Raw genomic sequence first — 22,185 nt, 5'->3', positions numbered from 1 at the left:
CTCTCCCCAGTGCGGCAGCCACCAATAGGGCCGCGGCTTCAGCAACAAAGATGGGGGTGGTCAAAGCCTCAGCAGAACTTTAACAAAAAAAAAAAAACCACGGCTGCATTTCTGAGTGGGGTGGAGCAATCACTGGCTTGACTCCACTTCCCATTTCTGAGGGGGACTGAGCCATCACCTGCTTGAAGTATCTTATTCTGGCCACACACTAACAGAATCACCTGGCAATCTCACAGTGTTAATTTTTAAACATCCAATCAGGTAATAAGAAAAAAAATATGGATGGTCACATTAAGGGCCCGTTTCCACTAGAAGCATGTGAATTCGCATGCTATTTTCCAGATGTGAAATTGCATGTGAATGCAAATTCCCATACGTATACATGCATATTTTAAGTGCGAATTTACTACATTTTTTTCCTTTTCCCCCACTTTTATTTACATCAACAAAAAGATTTTTTTTCTGCACAGATCTTAATACAGATTCTGCACACAATGGAAACAATCCCTTTAAATACATTGCTATGCAACCTGTGTGCAGGAAATGAACACGAATTTGCATGTGGTGGAAACAGGCTCTAAAGTTTAACATTAACAGTGAAAATTCATGCTCTTCACCGCACATGTCCTTCAGTGCCCTGTTGCAAGTTCTGTCCGCCAGTGTGTGGTTTGCATTACTTTGTACAGCACCATGGAAGATAATGGTGCTATAAGGAGAACTAGACTGAACATTCAGAAAACACAAATGCAGTACCTTTTCTTCCCCATATGCTGTGTATATCCCAGTGGCATTTGTGAAGGGGGAGACATTTCTGAAACGGTTTTGGTTCAGTCATCAAAGCCATGTCCAGGCAATGGAAACACAATCTAGCTGCAAAGTGGTGTATTATGATATTTCTATAGAGCTTTTTTTCCATCTTTTATTTGCATATTGGACAAGAAACAAATTCAGATTACACAAAGATGATTTCAGACAAAAAAAGTAAAAAATATAGTTACATTGGTTTAAGGTCAATACAGTATGTACATATTATACAATATGTAGGTCTAGCTGTAGAACCTCAATAACAGTCTGTAAATAGGAGAACATCCATAAAACCCTTGTATGGCATCCATCATAAACATATCAGAGCGAGACTCTACAACACGATCTCTGGGTGATCATAGCTCTGAAATTATTCTTCTCAACATTAAAACTTTTAAGGCACTTCTAAGCAGAGGTTCTATAAAACATTCTCTGAATCCAAGTTGATGGCTCAGTAGAAGTAGAGTTCATTCAGAAGGGATCAAGATGTAACTGGTGGCCAGATTTTGGCTATTTCTTCATGTACAGCCTCGGGAATCCATTGATTGTAGGCATGTAGCAAGTCTGTGGGTCAGAAAGAAAACAAAATGTCTAAACTGAATGGATGCAAACCTACAGAAATGAATGGAAGCACAGCAGACACCTATAAAATACATATATTTTCATACACTTACACTTTGGGTTATTTTTCCATGTAGCCAGTAATGATGATAGATTGTCTGCTTTTTCTGAAACCAAAGCCTTAAGTAGCACTTCTGTTCTTGGTTGAAGTCTACAGGACAAAAAAAGAAAAGCCAAGTTTCATTACATTTCTAGTCTGGAATCTGGACTCTGTATTACAATCGTTTCAGTATAAGAAGCCCAGGTATTTTCCACTTCCTACATAAGTACTTAGCTGCGAAACCACATTTGCTCATTTTCCACAGCTGCACAACCTGAGTGACTAGAAGATACAACAGACATTCCAACCACACATTTGCACTATGCACCTCTTGTTGCCTCCTACAAAACAACATCTCCTGCATTTGCCCCTTTCTTACCAAATGACACAAGCAAATTACTTGTGCCCTGATTGCGTCACGGCTTTATTACTCCAATTCCCTCCTCTGAAGCTTACCTGCTAACTTATTGGCCCTACTCCAATCCATCATGGACTCTGGGGTATGAATCTTCCACTTCTCTTACCACTTCCTTACTGTTACCCCATTCTGTCAATTCCTCCACTGGTTGCAAAACACAGAAAGGTTATGATTCAACACCCTGACTCTCACCTACAAAGCACGTTACAGTCTATCTTCTTCTTACTTAACTATATTTATATCCACATAACTCTCTACATGCAATGTCCATTCTACTAACAATATTCCCCAGTCTTGCCCTCAAGACACTAATTCTCGCATAAAAGACTTCTCCCAAATGTCTTCCCAACTACAACCAACAGTATACCATTACTCATTCACAATTACCATCGCAAAGCAAACCTGTGAGGAACAACAGGTTAAAATTTATTAAGTAGTGGGTAGACTCTGAATGGCCCAAAAGCTTCCCATATCTTCTTTGAGCCCACTGCTGCTACCCTGGACACTCTTCTTCCTGTAGCTAAGCTCCCGTCCAAGCACAAGCTTCTCTATACTGGGTAAAAAGTGTAGCCATGCACAAGTGACTTCCTTCTACTAGATATGCGTGGATCTTATTCAGACAAAAACAGTATGGAGAAGCTCATACTGGCATATTAGACAAGCTCGTCAAATATGTTTAGAGGGACCCAGCACTGGAACGGTGGGCTGCAGCAGTTGTCACCCTCTTGGGCATTACAAGACCAGAGACATTGTGTCACTGTTTACACACCAATGAAGTGTGAGGGCTTTGGGTAAAATCCCTACAAGGTCCCTATAGATCTGGATACCTGCTTGGCCATAATTACTAGGTACCTGCAGAGATGATCCAGGGATTTTAACTGACTGCCACCTTGAGACAAGAAGGATTTTTTTTTACCCTTAAAGGGATACTGTAGGGGGTCGGGGGAAAATGAGTTGAACTTACCCGGGGCTTCTAATGGCCCCCCGCAGACATCCTGTGCCCGTGCAGCCACTCACCGATACTCCGGCCCTGCCTCCGGTTCACTTCTGGAATTTCAGACTTTAGAGTCTGAAAACCACTGCGACTGTGTTGCCCTGTCCTCAATCCCGCTGATATCACCAGGAGCGTACCGTGTAGACACAAACCATACTGGACCTGCGCAGTATGCTACTGGTGACATCAGCGAGATCGAGGACACGGCAACGCAGGTGCAGTGGTTTTCAGACTTTAAAGTCTGAAATTCCAGAAGTGAACCGGAGGCGGGGCCGGAGCATTGGGGAGTGGCTGTGGGGGACCATTAGAAGCCCCGGGTAAGTTCAACTCATTTTTCCCCGACCCCCCTACAGTATCCCTTTAAAGTTTAAATTGGCCCAAGCAGCCTTGTAAAGGTCTTTTTTTTTCACCTTTCCCTGGATCAATTGGCATTTGTGAAAAAAAGAAATGTACCTAATGTATAATTATTTATTTATATTCTGGTTCGACTTGCTTGAACCAAACTATGTAACTATGTGTGGCCTTGAGCTGTGCCAGAACAAGACAAACTTTGTCACAGTGCGGAGATATCGACACTAAAAATCAATCTACCAAACATTCTGGACAGTAGGTTTAGTTGATTCTACAAGTAGGCTTCACTTTGTTTTGTTGTGTCACATTACTCTTTACAAAACATCTTTATTCTGTTTGCAGTTTGCAACATAAAAATCCTGCATGATAATATTCAGTTAACATGGTTTAGAAATGTCTAAAATGCCTCTTAAAAAAATGTATGAAGCCACTCTAGTCCTTAGCTTTCTTCTAGGTCAGAATAAATTGCTGAGATTGCACACCTTCAAGCAATGGTTAGGTGATGGAGTGCAATGCAAAGTCCACAAGGTAGACATAAGGTTCCGCACAACGTGGTCCGGTACAATAGGTTTATTGTCCCATCATACACATAAACGTACAATCCTCATCTAAAGACGATCGTTTCGGGGCCTCACAGAATCCCCTTGATCAAGGCATCTCAGGACAAAAGATATAACAAATCATATATTACTGCTTTTTATGGCTCCTAAGGTAATTTTAATCAAACCAACAAATAATGCTGGTGAATTCCCAACAGACCATGACCGATTTATTTTAATATGGCATTGGAAGCTGAATAGATGGATATTGTACTTACTTGGCCCACGACTTAAGCATCGTTATGGGAGTTGACAAGAGGATCTTGCTGTACAAGCCCAATTTTTCAATCACCTGTGGAAAGACATCATCAGTTACTTTTATGGATTATGTTTTTGCCAGTTTAAAATGCTCACACTATCCTTACTATCATCTTATCAGAGGTTAACCATATCTGCCTTAGTGTACATCTAAAAAGGGCCCCATGGTAATTTCAGCATTGGGATAAGCAGTTAGTTCCAAATCGGTAAAATTACCAATAATCTACTACTGAGCAATGGGTAATATGATAGTAGAATATTGGTAGTTTTTATCAACATTTTACTGTTGCTAAACCTGGCCCTATTCTTACTTGAACCATCGATCAATGCCTAACCCTAACCAAACCTCTTACCATATCAGTGCCACCTTTGCCGTTAAATTCATCCTCCGCCTATAGATCTAATTACAATATTCATCAGGTGCCGCTGGTGCCCAAATTAGTCAATGGTAGCCGCTATAAATACTAGCCGATATAAATGCACTTAGTATTGCGGTCTATGTGGTGCCCATTTTACCAAAGCGCCGGCGGATTCCAAATACCTGCTTTGCCTGCCTTATGTTTGCATTAACAGCTAATACATTTCTGTTTTCTTAGTTATGTCACTGTGGTAAGTTAAACTTACGCAAACAACTAGAGAACACTCCATGCAGTTCACCAGGGTTCCCATAAGCAGAACTAAAATTTACACCTGCTTAAAAAATGACATTTATTACTATACTGTCTCACCGGAGCTTTTCCGATAAATCGAGTAGCATGCTTTGCAGCTAAAAGGGAAATTCCTAAAGGAGGACTGTGTTAAGTAAACAGTAATGAAACTAGACAGAAGTTAATTTGGTTCAAAACAGACCCCCAATTACATAACAGACCCCCTCTTATGGGAACAGCTCCTGTCTGGAGATTATACTATCAAATGAGTTTGTTAGCCAATTCCTGCAGATGTACACATTTTATTTAACAGACAGCAATGGGAGTCTTTGAGCACCAGCTATAATTTTCGCAATAGGTGTAAATGATACCAATAATTAAGGCATTACAGGGAGCCCAGCCTTGTTGTCTGGAGTTCTTTTTTTAAACTATATAAATACATACAAGGATTATCCATTAAAATCAAACAGTATACGTTTCCTAATAGAGCAGATTAAGAAATTCCAGAATAAAATAATGACAGCCTTTATAGAGATGAGATGTATGCATTCGTATGGCAGGTGAAACGATATACAATCTTATCTTAGCTCTGGTTGAGGAAGTGGCAGTGGGGTTGGTATGGCCGGATATAAACTGGGATGGACACAGACTTCTTAGGGTGGCTAGAGTGCAAGAGTTTACTTGTCCTTAGTACACTACAGTCAATACCTCATATATCAACAACAGAGACTAACGAAGAAGAAAAAACAAACAACTGGCCTGCTGTGTTTTCCACCCAACAGATCAAGCATGAAGGCAGGGGACCTGGCTAGTGTACCTGAAGTTTTGTACAAAGAGTGAGTTTTCTTTGACAGGTGTGCAGTTGTAGGTGGATGCCAGTGTGTGCATTCTATGAACTCAAACATGACTGGTAAACATTGGTTTTAGGCCTCGTTCACATCATTTAGCGCAGATGGCTGTGCGATTGGAACGCAACGCGTCCGATCGCACGCCATCTGCGCTCCTATGCGCTGCGCTGCAGATCCCATTCATTACAATAAATGGGATCTGCGCTGCGATTCCCAAAAATGCGTGCAGCACGCGATAGCGCAATCGCGCTGCCACGCAGTGCATATGATGGGAACGGTAGAAGGGCTGTCTATGCCCTTCTACCGTTCTTGCGTGTCGCACACTATACGCGCTGCCAAAATGCGGACGGCAGCGCGTATAGTCTGAACGAGGCCTAAGGGGAATGCACTGCCAGAAATCTCTTGTTTACATACAGCAACTTGTTTGCATCAGCCCCAATCTATTGTCCGGTTTATTCAATTTCTTTGAATTATATAATACCTTTCCTTCCAATAAAAACTTGGCAAAATATTTGTAGCGCTCTAGGCCTTCTGGGTAATCTACAATAACTTCAGGGAGCTGCCATCCACTTCGATCTAAAAGATAAAGAATTAAAAAGTTAGCTATCAGAAAACAAATGCAGAAAGGAACAGCTGTTAGAGAAAAGACCTCCTGAAATACTGTAACAGGTTGAACAGGTCAATGCCTATCTCCAGGCAAAATATAAAAGCTAACCAGGGAGGAAAAAAAAAATTGATAAACCCTTCCCCTTAGTGGAGAAAGGCCTCCTAGGGATACAAGTCATTTCCTCACAGGTTATCATAGTTTTAATACCAGGCAAGAGCTTTGACGTGAGAGGAATATGGAGGCTGCCATATTTATTTCCTTTTAAGCAATACCAGTTGCCTGACTATCCTGCTGATCTTCTGCCTCTAATACTTTTAGCTATAGACCCTGAACAAGCATGCAGCACATCAGGTGTTTCTGGCGTTATTGTCAGATCTGACTAGATTAGCTGTATGCTTGTTCCTCGTGTTAATCAGAAACTACTGCAGCGAAATAGACCAGCAGGGCTGCCAGGCAACTGGCATTGTTCAGAAGGAAATACATATGGCAACCTCCATATATTTCTCACTTCAGGTTCCCTTTAATCAAGACTCAATGTAAAAAGCCACTAATACCACAAATATTACCAGTTAAAAATGCCAAGTGTCAATCCAGTGTGACTTCAAGAACTGGTTGCTGGTCGTCTGACAGTTTAAAGGGACTCCGAGCAGTGCAGAAACTATGGAAAGATGCATATCATTTTAAAGCTCTCTTTCTCCTCTTTCCAATGATATATAAACCGCCGCACTACGCCATTTAGTTTTCGCTATTTTCGCGATCGAAATTGCCACGGCCGCAATTTCGACCGCGAAAATAGAGAAAACTAAAAGGCGTAGGGCGACGATTTAGGTGTCATCAGAAAGAGGAGAAAGAGAGCTTCAAAATGATATCCATCTCCAATTACATTGTATTACACAGGGCGACTTTTTCTGCTGAATGGAGCTGCTAACTTTGAGAAAAAGTCGCCCTGTGTAATACAATGGAACTATAGAAAGATGGATATCATTTTAAAGCTCTCTTTCTCCTCTTTCTGGCGACACGTAAATCGTCGCCCTACGCCTTTTAGTTTTAGTGCGGTGGTTTGGAAAGAGGAGAAAGAGAGCTTTAAAATGATATGCAGTTTTCCATAGTTTCTGCACTGCTCGGAGTCCCTTTAAGGTATCTACAGGGCGATACTTTGCATAGTCAAAACAGCAGGTCATTTGCTGCAAGAAAGATTCCTGGATAGAGTTCTCCATGGCTGAACACAAGGATGTACTGTTCATGTTATATTTATATGCAAGGGATACAATTTGTTTCAGTTGCAGTGCTTGCACAATAATGCTTTGTGTCGGCTGTGAGGAGAAAGTGGATTCACTCCTGCCCCCACCACGTATAAACACAGTGAAAGGAGTACTACTCCTGCACTCATGCAAAAAATATTTGCATTCAAAGAAATGTAACCAACAATAAAAGTATTAGTCAACTTACCCTCCCTAGCGGTATTGACGGATATACATGTCAATGCAAAACATGCTGTGAACAGTATTGACATGCATACAAGTTAATACTCTCCTGCACTGTATACTAGACCTTTGCTTGACACATTTTGGCAAGTTACAGAAAAAAAAAAGGTTATGAAATTAATTGGATCACTTTTTGCACAGAAATCCTGGGCAAACTAAACGCCAGGGAGCAATAAAACATTACACAACTAAAATATGCATAGGAAATAATAAATAGATATACGGTATGTTGTTAAAATACCAAGTTGTACTGTAAAATTACCACTCATTCAATGCCAATTCACACTGCTTCAAAAACAAATTGGAACGCTTAGAACCTGAAACTTGTTCCCTGTTCCCAACTTAAAAGGACAACTGTAATAAGAGGGATATGGTGGCTGCCATATTTAGTTCTATTGAAACAATACCAGGTGCCTGGCTGTCTGCTGGTCTGTTTGGCTGCAGTAGTGTGTTAATCACACAAAAAACAAGCATGTAGATAATACTGTCAGATCTGACAATAATGTCAGAAACATCTGATATGCTGCATGCTTGTTCAGGGTCTATGGCTAAAAGTATTTAAGGCAGAGAATCAGCAGGGTAGCCAAGCAACTGGTAGGATTTAAAAGGAAATACATCTGGCAGCCTTCATATGCCTCTCATTACAGTTGTGCTTTAACCCTAATGGGTGCTGTGGACCAATCCACAAACTGGCAGCGCACTCTATACTGCTAGTTTGTGGACCAGTCTACACTACCCATGGGAACAGGTTCTAAGTGTTCCAATTTGAATCAGGATTTGTGAAGCGGTGTGAACTGGCATTGACTTGTCTTTTAATTATTATCCCATTGACTTTCATAAAATCAATCATTGGCAGCATTACATATACAGAGACAAAAGAGGCAGAGAATTCTTGCAAGAGAAGATCAGTAGACACAGAAAGAAATAATACACATACAGAATGTGCTAGGTCTGTGGCATTTTATTCTTCCGGTTTCAGCACAATAAAATGGTGGAGGCTGTTCAAGTGGGTCCCCAAAATGGCAGTATTGTGGAAGTAAGGAAGGAATCCATTCCGGTTCTATGGATGTAATGCCTGCAATCACAAAAATAAATATTTACTGAACATTAAACATGTCAAAGACTCGATACATTGATTGGCTGAAACGGTTATGAGCCGCGTCAGACAACCACCTACTGCAGAAATTATTTGAGCGAACAATCTTTCTTGGCTCAAACCAGATCCATAAGGTTGGATTATTTTCAACCAAGACTTGGAAGAGTGTCACATGGCAGTCTACCTGGTGACAAAAGATGAAAACTCCATACATATCTTTTCTGGAACATTACTGGTTGATAAAAAAAAACAGAGCCAATAGGCTTTTTCAGAGAACATTACTTCACACTGTTCAAGGACTTGTCTGCTGATGGTAGACATGGCCACAGGTGCTTGCCAGCCTAAAGATGCAATTTGGTTTCCATTTTTACGAAGGACAAGCGTAAGGACTCTGCCACACCGCCAAACGCTTTTCAATCAGTTTTTGTTTCATAAAAATTGCTCCCATTAACTTGCAATAAAATCACAGTAAAATTTATGGTAAAATTGCCGCATTCATGATTTTTTTAAAAAAATGGTGAGAGCAGCTATTTTGCTGCAATTTCCATGCAAGTCAATTAGAGTGCTTCTTAAAAGACAAAAATGTATTAAAAAGTGCTCTACATGGTGTCTCTGCCTTTGAATGTGCAAAATGCCAAAGAAGCCAGTAAGAGAACCAACCCAAATTATAGCTTCCAAGTAAACAATTTCAGCAAAATATAGGATGTGTTTTTAAATACTGCTTGTGACGCCATGTAAGTAGGCAGCCCCATTGAGCGAAACCGGTTGTTAGGACATCTTAGCTCCCAACTAGCTCTCTACAAAGGCCCCATTTTCAGTAGAGTGGAAGAGGATTATAAACGCTCATGTATTTTCGAAGTCTCCTGCAGTGGGGAAAATGTCCTCACTTTCTGCTAGACAGGAAATAAGGATAATCTATTGGACAAAAAAAACAAGCAAACAAAAATGTGCATATTTTTGGGGTAGTATTTAATTCAGGCTGGTTTTACCACCTGGCTAAGAGCATTACGGTGCTCACCCCCCTCGCATTGCAACACCAAAAAATACATACATATGACCCGGTCGGCAGAGTGTGCCAACAGGGTCATATACATAGCGCTATCCCCCACCCCCTCTTGTACGCTCTTTGCCACCCCTCACCCAGTGACATACTCACTGCAGTACATGGAGCGTCTAACTTGATGGACTGCAGCCAAAGATTGATTGATTCGGCTGGCTGCAACATTTCTATCAGATTCAATCAAAGCGGTCACTGAGTGGATTACAGAGATACGGTAAATTCAACAGAGCAAAGGCCTAAACACTGGTGTCTATTATCCACCACCTCAATATATCTGCAATTCACCCTATTTTGAATAAAAGAACATAAGGATCTCCAGTGCCTGGGCATTATTTCTATTGGATTTACTAATATTTTATCTGGTGCAGGACATTATTACTGTATGAAGGTGGCAACACACCATCCAATTTTTTACATATCTATTCAATTCAAGAATTGCAATCAATTTTCTGAATGAATGTGAGATTTCAAAAGTCTTACCAATGTACCGCACACGTGTCCAGTTTTTCCCCAATTATGATAAAAAAGAATTGTAAACTGAGAAAATTGCTTGGGTGTACATATTAATAAACTGACAAGCTACCACACACCATTCAATTTTCATAAAAATTGATCAGAAAAATCCCCCACTTCCAATTGACTTTTATCAAATAAAAAAAACAAAACGTGAAATCCAATCGGATCTGTTTTTATCGAATTTCCATAAAATAGGATCACTTTATTGTTTCGTGTATAGCCAATTTTACGCTTTCTCTCCAAGAAGCAGTTTGTTCACAGCTGGTTACAGAAGTGTTTCAAGGCTGTGTTACTATGCAATGTATTTCCTACAGATGGTTATGCAAAGATCAAAAGATCATTGGCCTCACAACAGACCTTTCATGTACATTTTGGTTGTCTCCACAATTTCCTGGTAAACAACAAAATCAGGAAGCTGCTTGAACAGGGCAGAGTTTGGATGGATGAAAACGGGATCTTCCAGAAGAGGAGTCTGCAAATACAAATAAAATGTAAACGGAAAATAAAAACACCAAACACACATCGGTGCTTGCTGAACACTAACAGGTTTCATGAATAAAAAAATAAACCTCAAAAAAAATCTCTTAATTACATTTTTTTAAATGACAGAAAGACTGCAAAGAAATGCAAATGAGAGTCACTGTGCTGCAAAATGTTTGAGACTATAGCTTAGTACCCATTTGACTGAGGCACCCACAAAAGAATGCCTCTGACAAGAATGTTGTCTGTGTACAGCGGCTCCCCTCCCCTCCCCGATGCATCGGCAACAGATCGTCTATGCTGATTATTCTCACGCCTTACCCCTCCTGCTCAATCATGCATTGCTTGTTGCCCTTATCCCCCTCCACAGTAATAGAATGTGTCTCTAGCCTGGAAACTAGCGACATGTCAGTACAGCATCAGCCAATGGATCAATGCCTAATCCTTGCCGAAAGACATGTGGGTACTTGGCTCATCATACTAAAACACAATACTGCACTGATTGGAAATAGTAAACGTGTGTACACATGTTATGCTACACTCCACAAACATATGTGCACACATTCAGAGAGAGTAATAATGGGAATAGAAGGTGCTACATGGGTAATTGTAAGAAAGGGGACACAGAAATTAAGAGGGCAGTAACAGGAGGCAAAGAGGAAATTGGTGGCAAAATAATGAAAAAAAAACCCACAGTTTTATAATACATTGGGTACTTATGGGTATTAAATATAGAGGACGCTAATGTGGCCACTATAATGAAGGAGGCACGAATGGGGGAGAGGGACACGAATGAAGGGGCAGTAAATTAATAGCAGTATTCTAAAGTGGGAGGGAAGCACTTTAAAGGGAATCTGAAGTGAAAATAAACTAATGCTATAATGATTTGTATGTGTAGTACTGCTAAGAAATAAAACATTATTAGCACAGATATGAGTCACATATTGTTTCCAGTACAGGAAGAGTTAAGAAACTCCAGTTTTTATCTATGCAAAAGAGCTTCTGTGTGGACAGCACTGTCTTTTGAAGCTCTTATCTCAACTGTCTCATTGTTTCTTCTTTGTTTATGGTTTTTCTGCAGAGAACAGTTCAAAGGGTCAAAAGCCAGCTCTGTGAAGTAATTTAAAATGCTGAGTGTAATGTGGGAACTGCAGTTATTAGAGAATGATGCAATGCTATAGGAAAAAAAAGCTATATACCTGAAAATAAAAATAAAAATATGACACTATTTTCTTTGAACTAATGTTCTAGTAAATATCCGTACTACACAACCAATTCATTATATCATAGTTTTTGTGTTTTTTTTTTGCTTCAGAGTCACTTTAACATAGGTATTATAATGGCCAGAAAAAAGCTGCAATGCCACTTGTGAATGGATATGCCCATTTGGGGCCAGATCCCTTACAAATTCTGAACATTATCTTTCCAGCAGAAATCATGTTTCTAAGCAAGATCTGATACTTTCTATAGGCACTAAGAGGCTATCTCTGCCTCTAAGCTCTCTTGAAATGAGCATGTTTAAACTTACCATTCTGTGTTTGTTACCTTGACAAAGGGGACCCCACGGGGCCCCGAAACGAATCGTCGGTGTTTTATGGAGTGGCATGTGTCACTTTATCTGAATTAAAATATTGAACTTGGTTCATTCAGAGTGTGTGGATCTCCTGGATGTTTTGCATATTACTACAATCCAGCACCTCGACAGTGGTGTGCAATTCCAAGCGGACTTGTAAACTTAAAGGGGTTCTCTGTTACCTAAAAAAAAGCCAAAACTGACACTTACCTGTAATGTCCCGTGCTGTCCTCCTCCGATGCGTCGTTCCCCGCCACCGGTAGTCTGCTAATTAATCGTCTAACTAGATGAATAGAACTGCGGCTACGCGGCCAAGGCCGCACATGTGCTCGCTCCCGCGCACGTCATCGGGAGCTTACTGCGCAGGTGCAGTACAAGAAAGCTTCGTACTGCGCCTGCGCAATAAGCTCCCACTGACACGCGTGGGAATGAGCAAACGCACAGCCACAGCCGCGCATCCGCAGTGCTATTCGTCTACTTAGACGAACAATTAGCAGATTACCAGTGGTGGGGAATGGAGCATTGGAGGTGCACAGTGTGTGACATTACAGCTGCAGGGGGCCGATAGAAGCCACAGGTAAGTGTCAGTTTTAGCTTTTTTTAAGGTACCGGAGAATCCCTTTAAGACTCCTCTAAAGGCAAGAAAAGTCATTCCGACTCTTCTTAGCTTTTCATAAAGAGACTTGACAGTAAAAAAAGAGAAATTTCCCCAGAAAACAAAAGGTTTATAAATGAATGGTCTCTGTGCAGGGGGGATTTATCCCAAATTTTTGCTTGCAAAGTGACTTGGAACTGGAGCACCACAGGAACCCTGGAACGCCGCAGGAACCACTACTTATGAAGTCCAGTCAAGCTTATGCGGAGGCTAGTACCCCCACCTGGTGTATGTACAGTATGTGTACGCCGCCGGTGTGCTGGAATGATGGTTCACCCTACTGCCTCTCTAATCCCTGCGGCATCAAATACTATTCCTGCTTTGAGTCATCACAACTCGGAGAGAAATGTCATTTGGGGTCCGACGATTGCCCTGAATTACCCTTAAAGGATACCCGAGGTGACGTGACATGATGAGATAGACATGTATAATTACAGTGCCTAGCACACATGCCAAGCACACTAATAACTATGCTGTGTTCCTTTTTTTCTTTCTCTGCCTGAAAGAGTTAAATATCAGGTATGTAAGTGGCTGACTCAGTCCTGACAGGACTGACTCAGTCCTGATAGGAAGTGATAACAGTGTGACCCTCACCGATAAGAAATTCCAACTATAAAACACTTTCCTAGCAGAAAATGGCTTCTGAAAGCAGGAAAGAGATAAAAAGGGTCAATAGTTTATAGCCCTGGCATACTTCAATGAATGTTTCATTGAACAAAAACAATACAATTTTAAAAAATTTTAAAAGTTAAAACTTAAGTAGATTTAAACATAAAATAAAACTGTTGAATATCTTAAAAAGTCATTTTTAGGAGAAGGAAGATAGATACAATTGTTTCTTTGATTAGTTTATTTTCGCCTCGGGTGTCCTTTAAGTGCAGTAAGACATTACTGCTCTGGGGTGCCTAGTTGCAGCACTCGGCACCAAGCAACGAAACCACCTGCTTCGCCCACCCCCCTTACTAATATAACCCCATTTAAAGGAAAACTGAAGAGAGAGGGATATGGAGACGGCAATATTTATCACCTTTTCACTGATGCACATTGCCTGGCTGTCCTGCTGATCCTCTGCATCTAATACTTTCAGAAATAGACCCTGAACAAGCATGCAGATCAGATGTTTGCCTTAACTGACTGCATTTGCCACATTCTTGTTTCAGGTATGTGATTTAGACACTACTGATGCCAGAAAGATCAACAAGACTGCCAGGCAATTGGTATTGTTCAAAAGGAAAAACATATGAGAGTCTCTCACTTCAGGTGTACTTTAAAGCAGGATGAAATCTGAGGTCTGTGTTAACGCAGGTAAAAAAAAACAAACAAACAAAAAACACTTGAAGTATAAGATAGTTTCTTAAGCTCCTGGACGATAATCCCGAGCTGAGCTCAGGGTATGTCGCGCAGGAGGAGTTCTCAGGCCCTGGTGGGCCAATTTACATAATTTTTTTTGTTACACGCAGCTAGCACTTTGCTAGCAGCGTGTAACTTCCGATCGCCGCTGTGCCGCGCAGCCGCCCCCCTCCCCGACCCCTTGCGCAGCCTGGCCAATCAGTGCCAGGCACCGCTGAGTGGTGGATCGGGACTCCCTCTGACGTCACGACGTCCATGACGTCGGTGACGTCATCCCGCCATGGCGACCGAGGAAGCCCAGCAGGAAATCCCGTTCTGAACGGGATTTCCTGCTTTCCTAGGGGGATGCTGCTGTGGAGCGGCTATCATGTAGCGAGCCCAGGGCTCGCTACATGAATTAAAAAATTAAAAATTAAAAAAAAAAGTGCTGCGCCCCCTCCTGGACGATATAATTGTATCGCCCAGAGGGTTAAGGTGCCCATAGACATGACGATTATGGGTAGATTCGACAAAGAGACAAATTTATCTCCAATCGAATTTGATTAGAGATACATTTGTCTTTTGTTGAAGCTGCCCATAAACTACTGGCCTATTCCCATCCGATTTCAGCGTGAAATCTTCAGGGAATCAGCTGAGCCCGCCGCGTCTGCACCGCCGCTGCCACCCAATGTATAAATGTGCCCCCCCCCCGGTGTGTGCATTTGTACATTACCTGTCCAATAGCAGCCTGTGCGCGGTGACCGTCCATCTCGCCGAGTTCTAACAGCCGCATACACGCTAGCAATACATAGCATCTGACTTCAGACGCTATGCGCCACTAGCGTGTATGTGTAACCCAGAGAGATGTACGGAAACCGTGTGGAGACACCGGGCAAGTAATGTATAAATGCACACACAAGGGGCACATTTATACCTTGCGGTGGCAGGGTTTTGTTGCTGGTTACAAAATTGGTCACTTTGTCGATCAGGCATGCACGTGGAGGCACCGATTTTCATCCAATTTGATTATAATAATCGAATTGGAACAGTCGATTGGCCGCCAAGTTGTCTGATGTATGGCCACCTTTAGTGTCACGATTCACAATTTTTCTGACCTTATAAGCATTCCTCCATTTCTCATCGAGAAGTTCTTCTGGACGAATCCGTCTGGCTATGTGATCCCCTAAACCAGACATCACTATTTGCCGTAAATAGTTCACCTGGCTTTCTGTGGGCGGTGGCATCTTAGGGTCAAGGAATATGGAGACATCAGGACACAGTGAATTGGCTATAAAAGAAAGTACATGTTATCAACCATCCACTGGTACATCAATTCCTAGATCCATAGGGAAGTTCCTAATATCTTACCAGCTGTAGTAAGCTGTCCTCTTAAACGTCTAATCTCCATCATGGCTTTAAACCTCAAGCCATTCCTTTCACAGAATTTGGGAGTCAGGCCTGAGTATTCACAAGCACCCACAGCACCTGCAAACACCAAGTGGCTAAATTACAGACAGCTATGAAATGAAGCCTGAAATACATTTCATTACTCTGCTCCTGGTAGTTTTGTTGGTAGTAGTAAGTAGTTTTATTTGTAACAGCTTAAAATGGCATTTACAGTATTAGCTTGACTTTGGTGAGTAAATGTCAAAAATAATTGCTAGGGTGGGCACCACCTAGTAGTATTTAAAAGCTCTATTTAAATCCTAGTTTCAAAATAAGCCATAGTATGCTGAATTAGGTCAGCATGCTGGCACAGTGACAACCCACTGTTGGGGGTAACCCCTTTGTCAGGGTGTATCAGATGTATGGGTGCATGGCTTGACAAAGGGGTTACTCCCAAAACAGTGATGGTTGCTGAGACAGAATCGTACCAGCCTGATGTTAACTACATTCCTATGCCTGATTTTGGAACCTATGCTTTAAATAAATAGCTTATGGGTCATGGGTCAAGGAACACAATTAGCTTTATCAGTGCTTAGCCATTTGAGTGCCATTCAGCATTGATATGCAGAAATCTAGAAAATATGGATTGCCACAAAAAATGATGTATACAGCATACCTAACATCACCATGAGATCGCCAAGCTTTTGAGCAGGACCCTGTCCAGCCCATATCTTCTGCATCTGTAACACTCTTGCCTTCTTGGCTTTTAGGGTCTCCTTCTCTTCATCACTAATAGCTGGTCTAAGAACATAACAAAAAAGACAGTTACAACTTATACCTCAATGTATGTATGGATGTATATTTATATGTACAGTAGCAAGAAACCGTATGTGAACCCTTTGGAATTATATGGATTTCTGCACAATTTGGTCATGAAATGTGATCTGATCTTCACAACAATAGACAATCAGTCTGCTTAAACTAATACTACACAAATAATTAAATGTTTCCATGTTTTTATTGAACACACCATGTAAACATTCACAGTGCAGGTGGAAAAAGTATGTGAACACCTAGACTAATTACATTTCTAAGAGCTAATTGGAGTGAGGTGTCAGCCAGCTGGAGTCCATCAATGAGATGAGATTGGAGGTGTTGGTTACAGCTGCCTTGCCCTATAAAAAAACACACACCAGTTTGGGTTTGCTTTTCCCAAGAAGCATTGCCTGATGTGAATGATGCCTCATAGAAAAGAGCTCTCAGAAGACCTACGATTAGGAATTGTTGACTTGCATAAAGCTAGAAGGGTTATAAAAATATCTCCAAAAGACTTGCAGTTAATCAGTCCACGGTAAGTCAAATTGCTTATGAATGGAGAAAGTTCAGCACTGCTGCTACTCTCCCAAGGAGTGGCTGTCTTGTAAAGATGACTGCAATAGCACAGCACAGAATACTCAATGAGGTGAAGAAGAATCCTAGAGTGTCAGCTAAAGACTTACAAAAAGTGTCTGGCATATGCTAACATCCATGTTAGCAAATCTACGATACATAAAACACTAGACAAGAATGGAGTTCATGGGAGGATACCACAGAGGAAGCCACTGCTGTCCAAGAAAAAAAAAAACATTGCTGCATGTTTAAAGCTTGCAAAAGAGCACCTGGGTGTTCCATAGCAGCACTGGCAAAATATTCTGTGGACAGATTAAACCAAAGTTGAATTGTTTGGAAGAAACTCACAGCACTGAGTGGAGAAAAAGAGACAGCACACCAACATCAAAACCTCATCCCAACTGTGAAGTTCTCGTAGCGATCACCGCTAGGAGACTGTTAGACGGCTAAACCGTCTTCTAATTACCCTGTACAGCGCTGCGATCTAAGGCAGCGCTGTGCTGGGGACAGTCGTATGACACGGCTGTCCCCTCCAGAGGTTTGGGGGTGATCCGCTGAAGCCTATGACAGCCGATCACAGCGATTGGCTGGCGGGGGGAGGGGGGCATATCAAATAAATAAATACACATTTTTATTATGAAAATAATAAAATAAATACTTATCCTCCCCCAAAAAATTAACATTTGGGGTGGGGAATCACTTGTGTGCTGACAGCTTTAAGGGCCCTGCAGCGAGCCCTTAAAGCTGCAGTGGCCAACTTATAAAAAAATGACCTGGTCTTTAGGGGGGTTTGACACTGTGGTCCTCGAGTGGTTAAGGAAGCCCCAGGTAAGAAGTCTTTCATCTCGGGTATACATTAAGGATCACCAGCTTACATTAATCACAGCTCCTAAATTGCAATATACTGCAGCCATTTTCACTCATCTGCCATCTACAAATAGCCACACCTTACATAGGGTCCAGTGTCCATAACTACATTATGCTGTAACATAAAATAAGCTCCTTCCCAGCACCATACCCAAAAGATTAGATTGCTATCCCCACTACACTTTTCAAGACGTGACCCATACTTGGAAACACGCTGACTGCCACAAGTCACCTTCATTCCCTGGAAGCCCTGCTGCCCATGAAAAACATTCATATATTATCACAAGGGTGATGCAGCAGGCAGCTATTCTGATAAGCAAAGAGCAGAGGAGGTGGTGGACACAGGCTTTATTTGAACTGCACTCAAGGGCTGGTTCACATGGCTGGTGGCTCGTTTTGCCGTAGGCAAACGCTTTTCTGCTACCGGGAAGAATAGCGTTTTGAGCTCCTAGGGGGATATGGAACTACCAACACAGCCAACGCTAGAAGCTACATGCAGAGTCTTGAAAAATTTGCTTGAGTTGAATGCTGCCATTCATCTCAATGCGGGACGGGGCGGGACGGGGCGGATCCTGGCGATAAATGACATGTACAGACACCAGTGGTTGCTTGTGTGATTTGGCCCTAATAAAACCAACACAGGCGGCACTCCCCTTTCTCAGTGCTGCCCTGGTGGTCTGCTCATGGCTGGCCCTATTTCTAGTTATGGGACAGTTGTCTAAAATTACATGTGAAAACTGTGACATAAAATCTACCATAAATTAATTAACCTCAAGGGAACTTTCAACAGAGTTTTGAAAAGCATGTGATAATATTGGCTATTGTCTTATACAAATAAATGCAATAATCACCTATCCAGCTCTTCAAACAGTTCCCTCACGGTCATAGCAGCCACAATGGTAATAACATAAGGCAGACAATCATATTGCTTCCCCAGAGCTAGCATTTTAGCATAACGCGGTGATACTGGAAACGATGCCATGGTCCTTCCTAGTGCAGTGATTGGGCTACTAAGTTTAGCCTTCTGGAGGTCCTTTAGCCTGAAAAAAAACAAACATAGTTTACTTGTAAATATGTACAAGCCAGAAATCCCAGAACTCCATGCAAGAGAGTTAGCAGAATTTTCATAATGGGTCATGAAAAATGGCTGGACAGTGTACTGGTTAAGAGCTCTGCCACTGACACAGGAGACCTGGGTTCAAATCTTGGCTCTTCTCGTTCAGTAAGCCAGCATCTATTCAGTGCGGAGACCTTGAGCAAGACTCCATAACACTGCTACTGCCTATAGGGTGCGTCCTAGTGGCTGCAGCTCTGGCGCTTTGAGTCCGCCAGGAGAAAAGCTCAATATAAATGTTTAGTCTTGTCTTGTCTAGACAAGTACTTCCATACAGATAGCTATCAGTGAAGTAAAAATTAGATCAAGGTGTAAATATGTAACCTGCCAATATTGGCTAACCTTTTACTTCTGGGCAATGATGAAGGAACTTGGTGCTGATCTAAAACTAAATGGAATTCAAATTAATGGCAGAACAGGAATATCCATAGATTCTCTATAATATTGTAAAGGCTTGCTTGATGAAGAATCCCCATTCACTAACTCCCGTTTCACAGGAGAGAGCATGAGCTTCTCATTAGGCTGGCAAGGAGTCCAATCAATAGTTCACCAGCTAATAGATCAGGAATTCCCCAGTGAACATGCAGTTACTGTGGATCACCCCGATTCACCAGCCAGCAGATCACGGCTTCACAGTGAAAATGCAAATACTGTGGATCAGCTTAGTTTACGAACCGCCAGATCAGGCATCCACAACACAAATACAGTTACTGCGGATCAGCCTCACCAACCAGCAGATCAGGGATCCACAGGGAATGTGCAGGTACTTCAGATCAGCTTGAGGCCTCTTGCACACTACATGCGATTCCAACACGATTTAACATGCGGTTCAGATTTTGAATCGGTACTGCATGCTGCGGTTTTTATTTTTGTTTTGGTAGCATCCAGGGAAAATCAGAATCAATCGCAAATCAGATTTGCAGTGTACAGAGGGCCTCATTCTGCAGCCAGCAGATCAGAGATCCACAGTGAATACGCGCTATGTGCGGATCAGCTTGATTCACCAACCAGCAGGTCAGGAATCCACAGCGCAGATGCACTTACTGAGGATCACCCCGATTCCCCAACCAGCAACTCAGGGATACACAGGGAATGTGCAGCCTGATTCTCTGATTCTTTTAAAGGGAACCTGAACTGAGAAGGATATGGATTTTTCCTTTTAAAATAATACCAGTTGCCTGACTCTCCTGCTGATCCTGTGTCTCTAATACTTTCAGCCACAGCCCCTCAACAAGCATGCAGATCAGGTGCTCTGACTGAAGTCAGACTGGATTAGCTGCATGCTTGTTTCAGGTGTGTGATTCAGCCATTGCTGCAGCCAAAGAGATCAGCAGGACTGCCAAGCAACTGGTATTGTTTAAAAATGAAAGATCCATATCCCTCTCAGTTAAGGTTCCCTTTAAACTTAGCTATTGACTGACAAGTACCTTCCAATCTTTGGCGGCTCCTGCAATGCTCCCAAAGAGATGAGCAATTCCTCCGCAGCAATCAAGGCATCAGCAGAGGGCGGTGTAGGAAATGGAAAATTTACAACCTAAAGGGAAATAAACATTCCAAATTCAGTTAAAGCGGACCCAAATCAAACATTTTTTTAATTCAAAATATTTAGTTGCACCACTCTGACACATACAAAGATAAATAATCACTCCTTCAAGCCTATGAGCATTTCAGTGCATGCTTTTCACCCTTCTCTTTTCATAACTAGGGTTATACAGGTGGCAGCCATTAGCAATTCCTCCTTTGCTGGACACCATCTACTTCACCAGTTTGCCGGATTCTGTCCCGGCAATTTGAAAGAAAGGGAGGGGGGTTTCTCCAATAAATGTAAAATATTTTATATTTGTCATCATGCAGCTGAAAAAAGGCTGCTATTTATTATTATAATTTAGAAAATAGATTTCATTTTTGAAATCTTGTATTTTTAATTTGGGTCCACTATAAACAAATTACAGAACAAGTATGCAAATGAAACTAAACATACACATGTGAATGAGTACACAGAACAGTTTTTTTCCCATCTACAGGTTAAGCCTGCCTAAACATTTGACTGCAGAACAGACATCACAGTTTGGAAAGTGGCTTGACTTTGCTTTTAAATGAATGGCTGGTTTTCCATCCCACCTTTTCAATGTTCAAATCCTTCATTTGAAGAACTAAATCTTCAACAGGGCGCCGTGTGATTTCAGGTTGAGAAAACTTCTCAAAATCGCTGAAGACAGCCGAGGAGTATAACCTGGAGGAAAAGACACAGATAACACCAAATACATCATTTCTATTCATTGGCAAAATGCGTCAATAACTTCCAATAAGCTCAGTAAAAAGGAATAGGGGGTTAATTCACAAAGCGTACATTTTTCGACCTTGAGGGCCTGTTCTCACTAAGGGCGTTTTCCACCTTTTTTCAAGCGCAGACGATTTTCATAATCACCCACAAAATGCCTGTGCAATGATTTCCTATGAGAGAGTTTACAGCTGAGTGGTTTGTTTCTGAGCTGCTCAGTAAAGCGGTGCCTTTACCATTTTTGAGGCGTTTTTGCTATAATGGAAGGTATGGGAAAACCGCAAAACGCCCACAAAATCGCTTTGTGCAGCGATTGCGTTCGCGTTTTTAGGAATAAATACATTGTATTTATCCTTTTCCGGGTCAAAGAGTTCACTTCCTGACTTGCGTCAGGGAGTGAATTACAAAACCACTCTGAAAAGGTGCTTAGAAAAGCGCTTTTAACAAAAACACAGCACATAGAGGAGCGCCGGGAGAAGAAAAAAATAAACCGCGCACAAAAGGCCTAGTCCACACTAGGTCCGGAAACGTATCCGTGGCTGCGTTTTTCAGCCCTGATGAAAAACAGAGTCCCGGATACTAATGTTAAAAATAGCAGCCGTCCCCACCCCAAAAAAAAAAACCGCATCCGTCTGCAGCGTTTGCAGGGACCAGTTTTCAAAACTTGAACGGAAGGTCCGGAATTGCTGCATTTTTACGGGCCACGGATACACGGATGGGTAGTGAAAAGCAATCAGAAACCGCAACTCCATCTCCACAGGCAAAATA

At 41.8% G+C, this 22,185-nt stretch overlaps 1 protein-coding gene across 1 annotated transcript in view; it reads right to left on the bottom strand.

The window, feature by feature from the left end:
* Window positions 1–918: 918 nt before the first annotated feature.
* Window positions 919–22,185, bottom strand: part of DHX37 (DEAH-box helicase 37) — a 70,806-nt gene continuing 49,539 nt past the window's right edge. Inside the window, exons 17-28 of the mRNA XM_068243840.1 lie at window positions 21,258–21,369; window positions 20,564–20,670; window positions 18,874–19,062; window positions 16,443–16,567; window positions 15,749–15,865; window positions 15,496–15,668; window positions 10,701–10,815; window positions 8,609–8,746; window positions 6,062–6,156; window positions 4,046–4,119; window positions 1,479–1,576; window positions 919–1,368 (exon numbers count right to left, since the gene is read on the bottom strand). Coding sequence (XP_068099941.1) covers window positions 1,286–1,368; window positions 1,479–1,576; window positions 4,046–4,119; window positions 6,062–6,156; window positions 8,609–8,746; window positions 10,701–10,815; window positions 15,496–15,668; window positions 15,749–15,865; window positions 16,443–16,567; window positions 18,874–19,062; window positions 20,564–20,670; window positions 21,258–21,369 — 1,426 coding nt within the window. The 3' untranslated portion in view covers window positions 919–1,285. The remainder of the gene's footprint in view (window positions 1,369–1,478; window positions 1,577–4,045; window positions 4,120–6,061; window positions 6,157–8,608; window positions 8,747–10,700; window positions 10,816–15,495; window positions 15,669–15,748; window positions 15,866–16,442; window positions 16,568–18,873; window positions 19,063–20,563; window positions 20,671–21,257; window positions 21,370–22,185) is intronic.

This window comes from Hyperolius riggenbachi, chromosome 1 (genome assembly GCF_040937935.1).
Source record: "Hyperolius riggenbachi isolate aHypRig1 chromosome 1, aHypRig1.pri, whole genome shotgun sequence".
In the NCBI taxonomy this organism is placed as follows: Eukaryota; Metazoa; Chordata; class Amphibia; order Anura; family Hyperoliidae; genus Hyperolius; species Hyperolius riggenbachi.
Note: the sequence above shows the minus strand (reverse complement) of the source record. Positions and strands in the feature narration are given on the sequence as shown.